General features: G+C 32.8%; 1 protein-coding gene across 1 annotated transcript; it reads left to right on the top strand.

Annotated features, from left to right (window-relative positions):
- The first annotated feature begins 534 nt into the window (after positions 1-534).
- On the top strand, positions 535-10236 carry LOC143067544 (salivary alpha-glucosidase-like). Its single transcript, XM_076240887.1, has 10 exons — positions 535-1067; positions 1519-1704; positions 4712-4854; positions 5411-5536; positions 6156-6275; positions 7300-7412; positions 7874-8063; positions 8524-8706; positions 9102-9227; positions 9647-10236. The coding sequence occupies exons 1-10, from the start codon at positions 623-625 to the stop codon at positions 9992-9994; spliced, it is 1980 nt and encodes a 659-aa protein (XP_076097002.1). The 5' UTR covers positions 535-622; the 3' UTR covers positions 9995-10236.
- Positions 10237-12604: the final 2368 nt, after the last annotated feature.

Here is a 12604-nt window from a genome sequence, read left to right as displayed (position 1 = left end):
CCCCCCGTGTCGCTGAATAAGGTCGCCCATATCAGAGACAATAATGAGTGGGTCAATAATCATAATGTCTTTGCCCATATATTATCATGTAAAAAAATGAATATAAAGAAAAACTTGACAGTTTTAAATAGTCACTTGGTTTTCTTTTACAGTTGAATGCTACAATACAACAGGATATTAGAGACTTTATATAGGTGTCTTATCTTATCTAGTAAAATTGTTTTTGTAAACCTTCATACTTCCCGGTATTTTTACTTTGTTCTAGTTTATAACAGGTGCTATGGTATTTCTTCCGTATTTGTTCTCGGGGGCGATCGGGTTTCTTCTTTTATTTCTTGGGGTAGTTTCAAGCGAATATTGTTTTTCCAATGTATTCGTGTTTGGAATGATAATAGATTAACTATAACATTCTGTATGACAATCATTTGTGTGAACTATTTTGAGAGATAAAACAAACATTCGATTTTTATTACAATCCCCCCTTTTGAAATGGACTCGGCGTAACCGGAGTAAACCAGTATAGACTTAACGTTGCATCATCCTTGAAGGTCAAATAAGGAGAATTTTAACAAGGAGTGTTGCAAAGAAACAGACGTGATTACAAACTAACAAAGCACAAGTTATGGCGGATGAAAGTACAGTAGACGAAAAAGCCCAGTTAAAAGCTGAATTAGCTGAACCAGCAGTCGACGATGATCCCAAATTTAACGACAACGTAGAAAATGCCAAATTTTTAACAAATGGAGGAGACGTAAAGGTAGAAGTCGAGACTTCAAGCTCAGGTGGGGCATCGTTCACTGGATTGGGAAAAGAAGAGCTTCTTCAGTACGCTAATGATCCATTCTGGAAGAAAGTACGGGTGATTTTGTTCATCCTTTTCTGGGTAGGATGGATTGCCATGCTGGCAGCTGCTATTGTCATCATTGTGCTAGCTCCACGTTGTCCACACAGACCAGATCTCAAGTGGTATGACAAACAAGCTTCATACCAAGTTTACCCAAAATCCTTCAAAGACACCAATAAACCAGGAAAAGCTGAACAGGGAGAAGGAGTAGGAGATTTACAAGGTAAAGACTAAAGTTAAAATATGTATCACTAAATGATGCAATTCCATTTTTTTTAAAGTATTTATATATTCTAATCTACACAATGTAAAATGTACCTATTAACATCTGTATACTCTTGTAGTCTTTTTGTGTTCTAATAATATCATCAGATGTGATATGATTGCCAAAGAGACACTATCAACCAAACATTCAAATGAAGTGGATGTAAGTATTTTATGCAACAAGGCGTACAGACTTCAACAATGAGAAAACAAAACATACTGTATGGTCAGTTATAAGAGACCCCTACATTAAAAATATGAACGGATCAATTGAGAAAACTGCCAGTCTAATTTATAAGTGACATGTTGCTTATTTTTATTCCGCCACTTTTTACAGGTATTTTTATAATCAAATTAATATACTTGAACATGTAACAACATATTTTAAATATATATATATTTTAAAACAGGAATAATATCAGAACTGGAAGATGGACATTTCCAAGATCTTGGAGTGGAAACACTGTACATCAACTCCTTTTATAAGAGTGGAGGTGTTGACAATGGAATGGATGTTGTGGATTACAAAGATGTTGAACCAAGTCTGGGAACCCTAGCACACATCAGAAAACTCAGAAAAGAGACTAAAGACAAAAGTATGTAATCAAATGAATGATATATCAGTATGTCTATCAGTGGGGGTTTATTGTCCTAGTTCTTGTTCTCACATCTGGTATGAATTATATCAATTTGTCTCTCAGTGGGGGGGGGGGGTTACATGTTCTAGTTTGTGTTCTCACATCTGGTATTTAAATCATAAGTGTAGTCAAGTTATAAAGGATGATGCAATAATATATATTTATCCTGCTGAGAGGGTTATGTACTGAATATCATGATGCCACTGGTGTCAAGTGAAAGTGGTTGTAATTTCACCCATTAACTGATTGAAGAAGACTATTCAGTTTACAATATTAGTTATTTAAACTTGTGGGTCTATTTACATTTATTTTGATCTTTGAAGAGTTCGACAAAAGTTCAGTTAAATTTGTTTTAATAATTTTATTGGTGAACCTTAGTTGTGATTCTAATCTACTGTTTCATATTACAAGGATCTGACAAGTCTCAACACTATTTTGCTACTTGTAACATCAGCCAATGAAATTACAGCCGTCAGAAAAAAATTGAAGGCTTCCAGAAGAATAAAAATAAAGTGTTGTCAAATCCTTGTGTAGGAAACAGGCTCTGTATTTTATGTTCAGTAGGCACCTTTACAATAAAATTATAAACTGTTAACACATGCATGTTTCCTGGTTTCTACCTATACCAAATAGTTCTTTTAACATGTTTAAGCACATGTTTTTATTTGCCTTCATTTTTATACGACCGCAAAATTTGAAAAATTTTTCGTCGTATATTGCTATCACGTTGGCGTCTGCGTCGTCGTCGTCGTCGTCGTCGTCCGTCGTCCGAATACTTTTAGTTTTCGCACTCTAACTTTAGTAAAAGTGAATGGAAATCTATGAAATTTTAACACAAGGTTTATGACCACAAAAGGAAGGTTGGTATTGATTTTGGGAGTTTTGGTCCCAACATTTTAGGAATTAGGGGCCAAAAAGGGCCCAAATAAGCATTTTCTTGGTTTTCGCACTATAACTTTAGTTTAAGTTAATAGAAATCTATGAAATTTTGACACAAGGTTTATGACCACAAAAGAACGGTTGGGATTGATTTTGGGAGTTTAGGTTTCAACAGTTTAGGAATTAGGGGCCAAAAAAGGGCCCAAATAAGCATTATTCTTGGTTTTCGCACAATAACTTTAGTTTAAGTAAATAGAAATCAATGAAATTTAAACACAATGTTAATAACTACAAAAGGAAGGTTGGTATTGATTTTGGGAGTTAAGGTCCCAACAGTTTAGGAATTAGGGGCCAAAAAGGGACCCAAATAAGCATTTTTCTTGGTTTTCGCACCATAACGTTAGTATAAGTAAATAGAAATCTATGAAATTTAAACACAAGGTTTATGACCATAAAAGGAAGGTTGGTATTGATTTTGGGAGTTTTGGTCCCAACAGAATAAGGGGCCCAAAGGGTCCAAAATTAAACTTTGTTTGATTTCATCAAAATTGAATAATTGGGGTTCTTTGATATGCCGTATCTAACTGTCATGACTGTGTATGTAGATTCTTAACTTTTGGTCCCGTTTTCAAATTGGTCTACATTAAGGTCCAAAGGGTCCAAAATTAAACTTAGTTTGATTTTGACAAAAAATGAATCAGTTAGGTTCTTTGATATGCTGAATCTAAAAATGTACTTAGATTCTTGATTATTGGCCCAGTTTTCAAGTTGGTCCAAATCAGGGTCCAAAATTAAACTTTGTTTGATTTCATCAAAAATTTAATAAATGGGGTTCTTTGTTATACCAAATCTAACTGTGTATGTAGATTCTTCATTTTTGGTCCTGTTTTCAAATTGGTCTACACTAAAGTCCAAAGGGTCCAAAATTAAACTTAGTCTGATTTCAACAAAAATTGAAATCTTGGGGTTCTTTGATATGCTGAATCCAAAAATGTACTTAGATTTTTTTATTATGGGCCCAGTTTTCAAGTTGGTCCAAATCAGGATCTAAAATTATTATATTAAGTATTGTGCAATAGCAAGTCTTTTCAATTGCACAGTATTGCGCAATGGCAAGAAATATCTAATTGCACAATATTGTGAAATAGCAAATTTTTTTTAATTAGAGTTATCTTTCTTTGTCCAGAATAGTAAGCAAGAAATATCTTATTGCAAAATATTGTGCAATAGCAAGATTTTTTTTTAATTGGAGTTATCTTTCTTTGTCCAGAATCAACTTAAATCTTTGTTATATACAATATACAATGTATATTCACTTTTTACTACCAACTGATAAATTAAAATAATCTTTACCATTCAGTGATAACAAGCAGTTTTTTTACATCTTAATATTTTATGATGTATTTAAATGAGTAGTTATTGTTGCAAACTCCATTAGAAATTTTAATTGAGATTAGTTTTGGAATAAGGGAAAGGGGGATGTGATTAAAAAAATTGGGATCAATTTTTCTCATTTGAAATTTCATAAATAAAAAAGAAAATTTCTTCAAACATTTTTTTGAGAGGATTAATATTCAACAGCATAGTGAATTGCTCTAAGAGAAAACAAAAATTTTAAGTTCATTAGAACACATTCATTCTGTGTCAGAAACCTATGCTGTGTCAACTATTTAATCACAATCCAAATTTAGAGCTGAATCCAGCTTGAATGTTGTGTCCATACTTGCCCCAACCGTTCAGGGTTCAACCTCTGCGGTCGTATAAAGCTACGCCCTGCGGAGCATCTGGTTCTAATCTTATTTACTGCGATTTATAACCCTGACCTGGTCTTTCAAAGAAATTAAAAGTCAAGACAACTACCATTGGTGCATTCTTATCAGTGGCGGATCCAGCCATTTGAAAAAAGGGGGGGGGGGGTTCCAATTATATGTCCCCATTCAAATTGATCGCCACTGCTTATGGTTACTGTATGTGTGTATGGCTTTTTCTTATACATACATTATTGTCAGATGTACATATTAAGTTTAAATCAGGAGATGAAAGTAGTAAACATGGTTAAAGTAATGAATTGATTTTATCATTGCAGTGAGACTAGTGGTTGATTTCATTCCAAATCACACCAGTAGAAATCACACCTGGTTTGTGTCCAGTCAGAACAAACAAGATCCTTATACAGATTATTATGTTTGGAGACCATGTACAAAGGGTGGAGCAATGCCAAACAATTGGGTATGTATTGTCTGATTTTTGTTAATTAAATTATGTGGTGTTTTGAAATGATTATGTATTGATATATACTGAAGTAATGATATTCAGTTCATTATTGAACATTTATAATTAAGAACTTTTTTATTGAAAAAAACTTTGAAGTATACATATGTATATCAGCACAACAATGTTAGATTTAATAGTAGTTCCTTCACTGGTGATCCAATGGATGGATCTGTTGTAGAGTTGTTGTTTGTTTAGACATACATTTACTTTACATGTATATATACATGTATATAACTTTATATACATATAGATTTAGGAAGATGTGGTGTGAGTGCCAATGAGACAACTCCATCCAAATAACATTTTATAAAAGTAAACCATTATAGGTCTATATATATTGTCACATTATACATGTTTAAAGGCAATTCAGAAAATCAGAGAAAAGTAGATCTTTTAGGTCAACAATATTTTTTTGTCTTAGAAACAAGACAAAGATTCAATGTTGGCATTTCAGCCCTAAAAAATATCCCAAATTAATTGATCGATTAATTCATTAATGTACTTTTTTCAGTTGAGTGTTTATGGGGGAAGTGCATGGGAATATGATGACCTTCGTGGTGAGTGCTATCTTCATACATTCCTCAAAGAACAACCAGATCTCAACTTGATGAATGAAGATGTCAGAAAAGAAATGAAGGTATGTTTACAATTTTCCTTTCTGAAAAGGACATTTTTGGAAATGCTTCCATTTTAATTCTACTCTGTTTTATACATACCAGTAGTTTTCATACCATGGATGCAAAGAACAGTGTGTTCTTAACTTCCAGTCTTCCCAATAAACTTTTAGAATCTACAGTCTCGAATGAAATTTGACCAAAATTTCGATTCCATTGCCTTGTAAAGATGATGTTAGTATTGGCAGTTTTTATGAGATGATAGTACATGAATTATCAAAGAATATTATTTTTGGAAGAAATAAATATGTCGGAAGCAATAATGGGACAGAACAGACTTGGTTGGTGCGGGCTGTTTTCATGAGAATTCAAAAAAAGATATAATTGAGAATGATAATGGGAAATATGTCATAGAGACAATAACCCGACCAAAGAGCAGATAACAGCTGAAGGCCACAAATGAGTCTTCAGCGCAGCGAGAAAATCCTGCACCCGATGTGGTCCTCAGCTACATGTAGCTTTTATGCGTCTTCTTGCATCTCAGAGCTACAAGCTCTTTGATTATCAAGTATCTTTTTTTTAAGACTTGCAGCTGCAGTAGAATATTTCAGCCCACATAATTACTAAATTTAATTTATTTAGGATGTGTTGAGTTTCTGGTTGAAAGAAGGAATTGACGGTTTCCATGTAAGAAATGCAGAATATCTAGTGGAGAATATGACACTTGGTAATGAATTAGCCAGTGGAAGTGGATCTGTTATGGTAGGTACAATGTGTTAACAGAGTGTAAGATTAGTATTTGATGAAGAACATGACACTTGGTAATGAATTAGTCAGTGGAAGTGGATCTGTTATGGTAGGTACAATGTGTTAACAGAGTGTAAGATTAGTATTTGATGAAGAACATGACACTTGGTAATGAATTAGTCAGTGGAAGTGGATCTGTTATTGTAGGTACAATGTGTTAACAGAGTGTAAGATTAGTATTTAATGGAGAACATGACACTTGGTAGTGAATTAGTCAGTGGAAGTGGATCTGTTATGGTAGGTACAATGTGTTAACAGAGTGTAAGATTAGTATTTAATGGAGAACATGACACTTGGTAATGAATTAGCCAGTGGAAGTGATTCTGTTATGGTAGGTACAATGTGTTAACAGAGTGTAAGATTAGTATTTGATGAAGAACATGACACTTGGTAATGAATTAGTCAGTGGAAGTGGATCTGTTATGGTAGGTACAATGTGTTAACAGAGTGTAAGATTAGTATTTGATGGAGAACATGACACTTGGTAATGAATTAGCCAGTGGAAGTGATTCTGTTATGGTAGGTACAATGTGTTAACAGAGTTTAAGAATCTGATGGAAAACTTTACATTTAATCAACCAATGGAAGTGAATTTGTAATGGTATGTATTACCAGAGTGTCTATATTATCTGGTGGTCAGTTGTTGAGAACCTAACACTTCATGATGAACCTCTTAGTACTAATGAGTTCATAAGAATACATTCTGTCTTAGCACACAATTGCTGATGAACTGTTTGTTAGTAGATGATTGGATCATAGTTAGTAAACTAATTAGTTGTAGACCAATACAATATTGTCAATTGTAAATATGAGATCAGCAAGTTTTGTAATGTTTTTTCAAATATTTCAAGACGTTCATATTTTTATTTAGATACATATATGTCATTTATGTACTAAGAGGTTTCTCCCTACTCTAATAAACAAAATAATTTGGTAGTATGACTTTAAAGTACAAAAAACTACATGTTTATTTTTTCAGACGTATGAAAGTCTGATACATGACCATACAACACATCAGCCTGAATCATTTGAGTTACTACAGGAGTGGAGAGCTGTATTGGACACTGCTGCCAATAAACCAGGAAGAGAAAAGTACGTTAATTAACACTCCTTTTCTTTCTTTTTTGCTATAAAGCAGGATAAAGAGGCTAAGTCTGATTGCCAATTTAACTGAAATGCAATGGTGTGAATTTAGGATTTATTGTATGGAAAAGGGAAGAAGTTGCTCACTCGCAGCACTTCCATTTTTCTTTCTTCGATATTGATTAAACAATGAATTCAGTACACTTGGGAAGTTTTTTGAAAATCTTTTTTTAGTAAAAAGTGTGCATATAATGGTTAATGTAACTTACTATGTTACTTGTTAGGCATTTTTTAAAAGTTCAGTTCATCATTATTATGAAAACATCTGAAAGTGAAAATGTACAATGGAAAAGTTAAAAAAAATGACAAGTTAACAACTACTGATGCAAAATTGATAGACACCTTTGTTGATTCAATTAAAGAATGTTTAATTTTAATGATTTGAGTTAACTTATCAATAATAATTACAGGGCATTGATTGTAACTGTTGATACAGATATGAACACAACTATGAAATACTATGAAACAAATGGCAAGAGTGGTGCTACCTATGTCAGAATGTCACCAATTACAAATTACGATAAGAATGGGCTAGCCACTCATCTCAAAGACAGGATACAAGAAGTGGCCGTTGATGACGTTCACAGGAAGATCTGGATGGTTAGTTTTATTTAACATCAATTAAGGTACAATGTATAGGGGTTCTATCGAAAATTTAAAAAAAAACTAAAGCTCCACTATTACTTTGGATGACAATGTTATAAATGTTAGTTTAAACGTGCGTGGTCGTAAGTTTTGATGGGGAAAACTCCCACTCCAGATAACAGCTTTATAGGTCATTTGGATAAGAAAGTTACGAAATCAAGCTAACATTGTGTAAGTTATCACCCACAGTTCATATAACAAGCACCAAAAACAAAATGTAAATTAAAAGAAAACATTATTTTCTATTTTAACTGAGTGAATTGATATTGAAGATCTTTTGATCAGTAGTAAGGTATAATGGGTGAATGGAACTAACAAGAATGATATAAAGCTACATATAATGAATACAGCACCCAAGAGACAAGCTTTTACATAACATAACATTACAAAATTTAAGAGATCATTTCTATTGCAGTTGGACAATGAAAACTTGGACAGAATTGCCAGTCTGATTGGTGATGAGTATATGAAAGCTTTGTTAGCAGTACAGATTTTACTTCCTGGAGTCTCATCATCTTACTATGGGGATGAAATTGCTATGAAGAATGGAGTTCCAGCAACACCAAGCAAGGATCCAGTTTCTAAATTACCTGGACAGGTAGGGGAAATTCTCTTTGATAGTGTGTGAAATATTGTAGGTGAATTTTTAAGGAACATTTGACCAAATAGGACAAATTTCAATATAATGTTAAATGTAATGTATCTGTAAACAAAAATGCAGTTTTATTTTTATAATTGTTATTATAATTGTTACTGTTGTTATTTTCAAAACTCAAACTTGAAGGTATTTTGGACCTAGTATTTTGATAGGGCAAGTTTAATCAAATTTGTTTTGTACAATAAAATATGTTTAAACTAACTTATCAAATTTGTCATATGGCCTTGAAAGACATGGAATTATGTGGTTTAAATTTTGCAGTTTTATAATTTCCTTTGTTTTGAATATTTTTTCCTATTATTCTGTACTGATTTATAACTTTTGTATAATTATAGAAAAACCGAGATGCATTCCGTACACCTATGCAGTGGAGTAGTGAACAACCAAATGCTGGATTCACTGATCCAACATTCATGCCTTGGATTCCTTTGGGAACAAACTACAAAACTAACAATGTACAAGTAAGTTATCTGATAAAGTTATGTACATTGTCTCAGGCAATCTTACCACATTTTTCGTATTTATTTATACTGATATTTTTTCTGATGATGTCATTTTCAGTTAATAAATTTAACATGGTAATTATTCATTGTACTTGTGTTTTTAACTAAGAGATGTATTACTTGATATTCAGACAATGAAAACAATAAACAAATAAGCACTTGTGTTATTGGCTATCATGCCAAAATCTTATTTTTTAAACAAGTAGTCTTTGTAAAATGATATTTTGTGCTCCAGTAAATACAATTTATGAGACGTGTTAATGTCCATATTAAATCTTATATTAAATTGATACCTTGAACCTGGTGTATATGTAAACTTAAGTAGATATATCATGAAATGTTCTCAAGTTGTTGCATATTTGATTTTCATTTTTCAGCATGCCAAAGCATACCACAGCAAACACAGTATAATGAACACTTTCAAACAATTAGTTTTACTGGCCAGTAATGAATCCATACAGTTTGGCAAGACAGTTGTATCAGTCTTAAAGGACAACAACGATGTTTTCTGGATGACAAGAAAAGCTGAAGGATTCTCTGGGTACCTAGTAATCATCAACCTGGGAGATTCACCATTTGCTAGTAACTTCAAAGAGGCTAAAATTTCTAACACACTGATGCATGTCTTCCATTCAGATGGCGACCTTATAGAAGGAGATATGGACCTCAGCAAGAGGGCAGTCAGTATTGCCCCAAAACACGTTCATGTCTACAAATTTGACTAGAAACTCTTTTAATTAATACCATTTATTCCTTCAATTTGGACTTTTTATCAAAATTTTCTGAAGTAAAATGAATTTTCTTAATGAGATATTAAAATATATTAATCTTTTAAAAGTAACTTTTTGGATTTTGTTCTTGTGAAATGATAGTTTAAATCTAACAATTGTTATACAGTGAACTTTAATGGTCATGTATGATAGCTTTGTGCTTGATGAAGTGGTCAAATAATAAATAAGAAAACTTTTTTTGTAGTTGTCTTATTATATGAAGAAAAGGCTTGTGCTATATTGTTCCAATCTTCTTGTGACTATATGAAAAAAAAAAAACACTGCAAAACCTGCTTCAGGTTCTTACTATGTCCTTACTACTATAGTCCATCTGTCAAATGTCAGGTGTTATGTTTCTTATAATGCCCTTACTACTATAGTCCATCTGTCAAATGTCAGGTGTTATGTTTCTTATAATGCCCTTACTACTATAGTTCATCTGTCAAATGTCAGGTGTTATGTTTCTTATAATGTCCTTACTACTATAGTCCATCTGTCAAATGTCAGGTGTTATGTTTCTTATAATGCCCTTACTACTATAGTCCATCTGTCAAATGTCAGGTGTTATGTTTCTTGGTTCAGATAGTTTACCATGCAGTTGTTGCCTCTTAATTCCAAATTTAGTACACATCTTCCTTCATGATATGAACTTTTAAAATTATGCGGCAAATTATGGATTTGATGGTGAAACCAGTACAGTCACATGTTAACACTTTTGGTTTAGGTAGTTTACCATGAAGTTGTGGTCACATCAAATAGCAACTTAGTTACATTATGATGTGAAGATTTTAGATTACTGGTATATATAAAAATAAAAAGATGTGGTATGATTACCAGTGAGACAACTCTCCACAAGAGACCAATTGACACAGAAATTAACAGAACAAGTAAAGTTTTTACCACTTGTGCATGTTAATCAAGATGTTCTGTGAAGAACCTTTCTAAAGTACTTGCCATCATTCTATAAAACTATATGATGATCTTTAGAAATATTGCGACAAGGTTACTTACCGTTGATAGATCTGTATATAAATTTATACCTGGTGCACTTGAGTTGATTATACAATATGTTGTTGTTAGTTTGATGTGTGTGTGTGTCTCTCAACTAGAAACTAGGCATTATGTCAAGTTGTAGATTCCTAGTATTTATCTTTAACCACAGATTCTTGGTACTTAACTTTTGCCACAGATTCCCAGTATTTATCTTTTACCATAATTGCATTGTTTCCTTAACATGGAATTGTTATAGTGTGTGGTGCCCCTTCTTCTACCGGGGAATGGCAAAATGTACAGAAATTTATAAAAGTCGAACAGAAAACTAAACAGGCAAATTGATCAGCAATTCAAGATCTACAAAAGTGTCAAAATAACTAAAACCACCAATCAACATTTTACTATGCTTATAATTTGGTTTGCAAGAAGTGTTTTGTTTTCATGAGACCTGTCAGTGGCACCTGAATCAAAACACGTGGAAAGGCAAAATCAAATACAAAGTTGAAAACAAAAAAAATCTGAAAAGTTGCCAAACACGACTATTATAGGTAACCTATGCCTTGGCTTAGAAAAACCTTAGTGTTTCAAATAATGCAACATTTCATTTACAGAAAATGAATATCAAAAGTTATATTCATGTCTACACAAAAATGATGACTTTGGGTTTGCTGACACCCTTGTGGTAATAACATCCAAAAGCAGTGGTCCAATGGGTAAAAAACTCTTCAAAGATACCAAGTTTATGATTTGGTTTGCCCATGTTTATAGATAAAAGATGTGGTATGAGTGCCAATCTGAATGAGACAACTCTCTATCTAAGTCACAATTTATAAAAGTAAACCATTTTCTATTTTTATACGACTGCACAAAATTTTTCGGTCATATATTGGTATCATGTCAGTGTCGTCCAAAGACATTTGGTTTCCGAACAATAACTTAAGTATAAGCAATAACTTGTGGAATGGTGTATGGATCTCTCTGAAGTTAAACCACAATTTTCCATACCAAAAAGGGATGGTTAGGATTGCCTTTAGGGGTTATGGCTCTAACCCTTTAGGAATAAGGGTGAAAAACAACGGTTTCCTGGTCAATGGACAAATACTTAAGACAATTTAAAAGCAGTGTAAGGGAGGTAATTCAAACACAACATTGTACTGTACTTTTAAGTACAATTTTATGTTTGAATTGCCTCCTTTACACTGCTTTTCAAATGTCTAAATGTATGTATGAAGCAATGTTGAAATGTCTTGAAATGAATAGCTGTCAATTAAGAATTGAATGCTTCTTTTTGTAACTTCATTGGGGTGTAAAAGCGTTGGCCGAAGTACATTTTGTATGAAGCGCTTCATACTAAAAATGTGTGCATGGTCAACGCTTTTACAACCATATGAAGTTACAAAAAGAAGCATTCAATACTTATAATTACATTTTTTTTAGCAATGATCATGAAAACACGAATTTTAGTATTGTTTTATTTAATTCACCTGTGCACTTTATTGTGGGACCACGTGTTATCACGAATGAAAAGTTTTATTGAGCAATGCAATTGCGTACGGAATAACACGTGATGTG

The sequence above is a fragment of the Mytilus galloprovincialis genome, chromosome 3 (genome assembly GCF_965363235.1).
Source record: "Mytilus galloprovincialis chromosome 3, xbMytGall1.hap1.1, whole genome shotgun sequence".
NCBI classification, from domain to species: Eukaryota; Metazoa; Mollusca; class Bivalvia; order Mytilida; family Mytilidae; genus Mytilus; species Mytilus galloprovincialis.
Note: the sequence above shows the minus strand (reverse complement) of the source record. Positions and strands in the feature narration are given on the sequence as shown.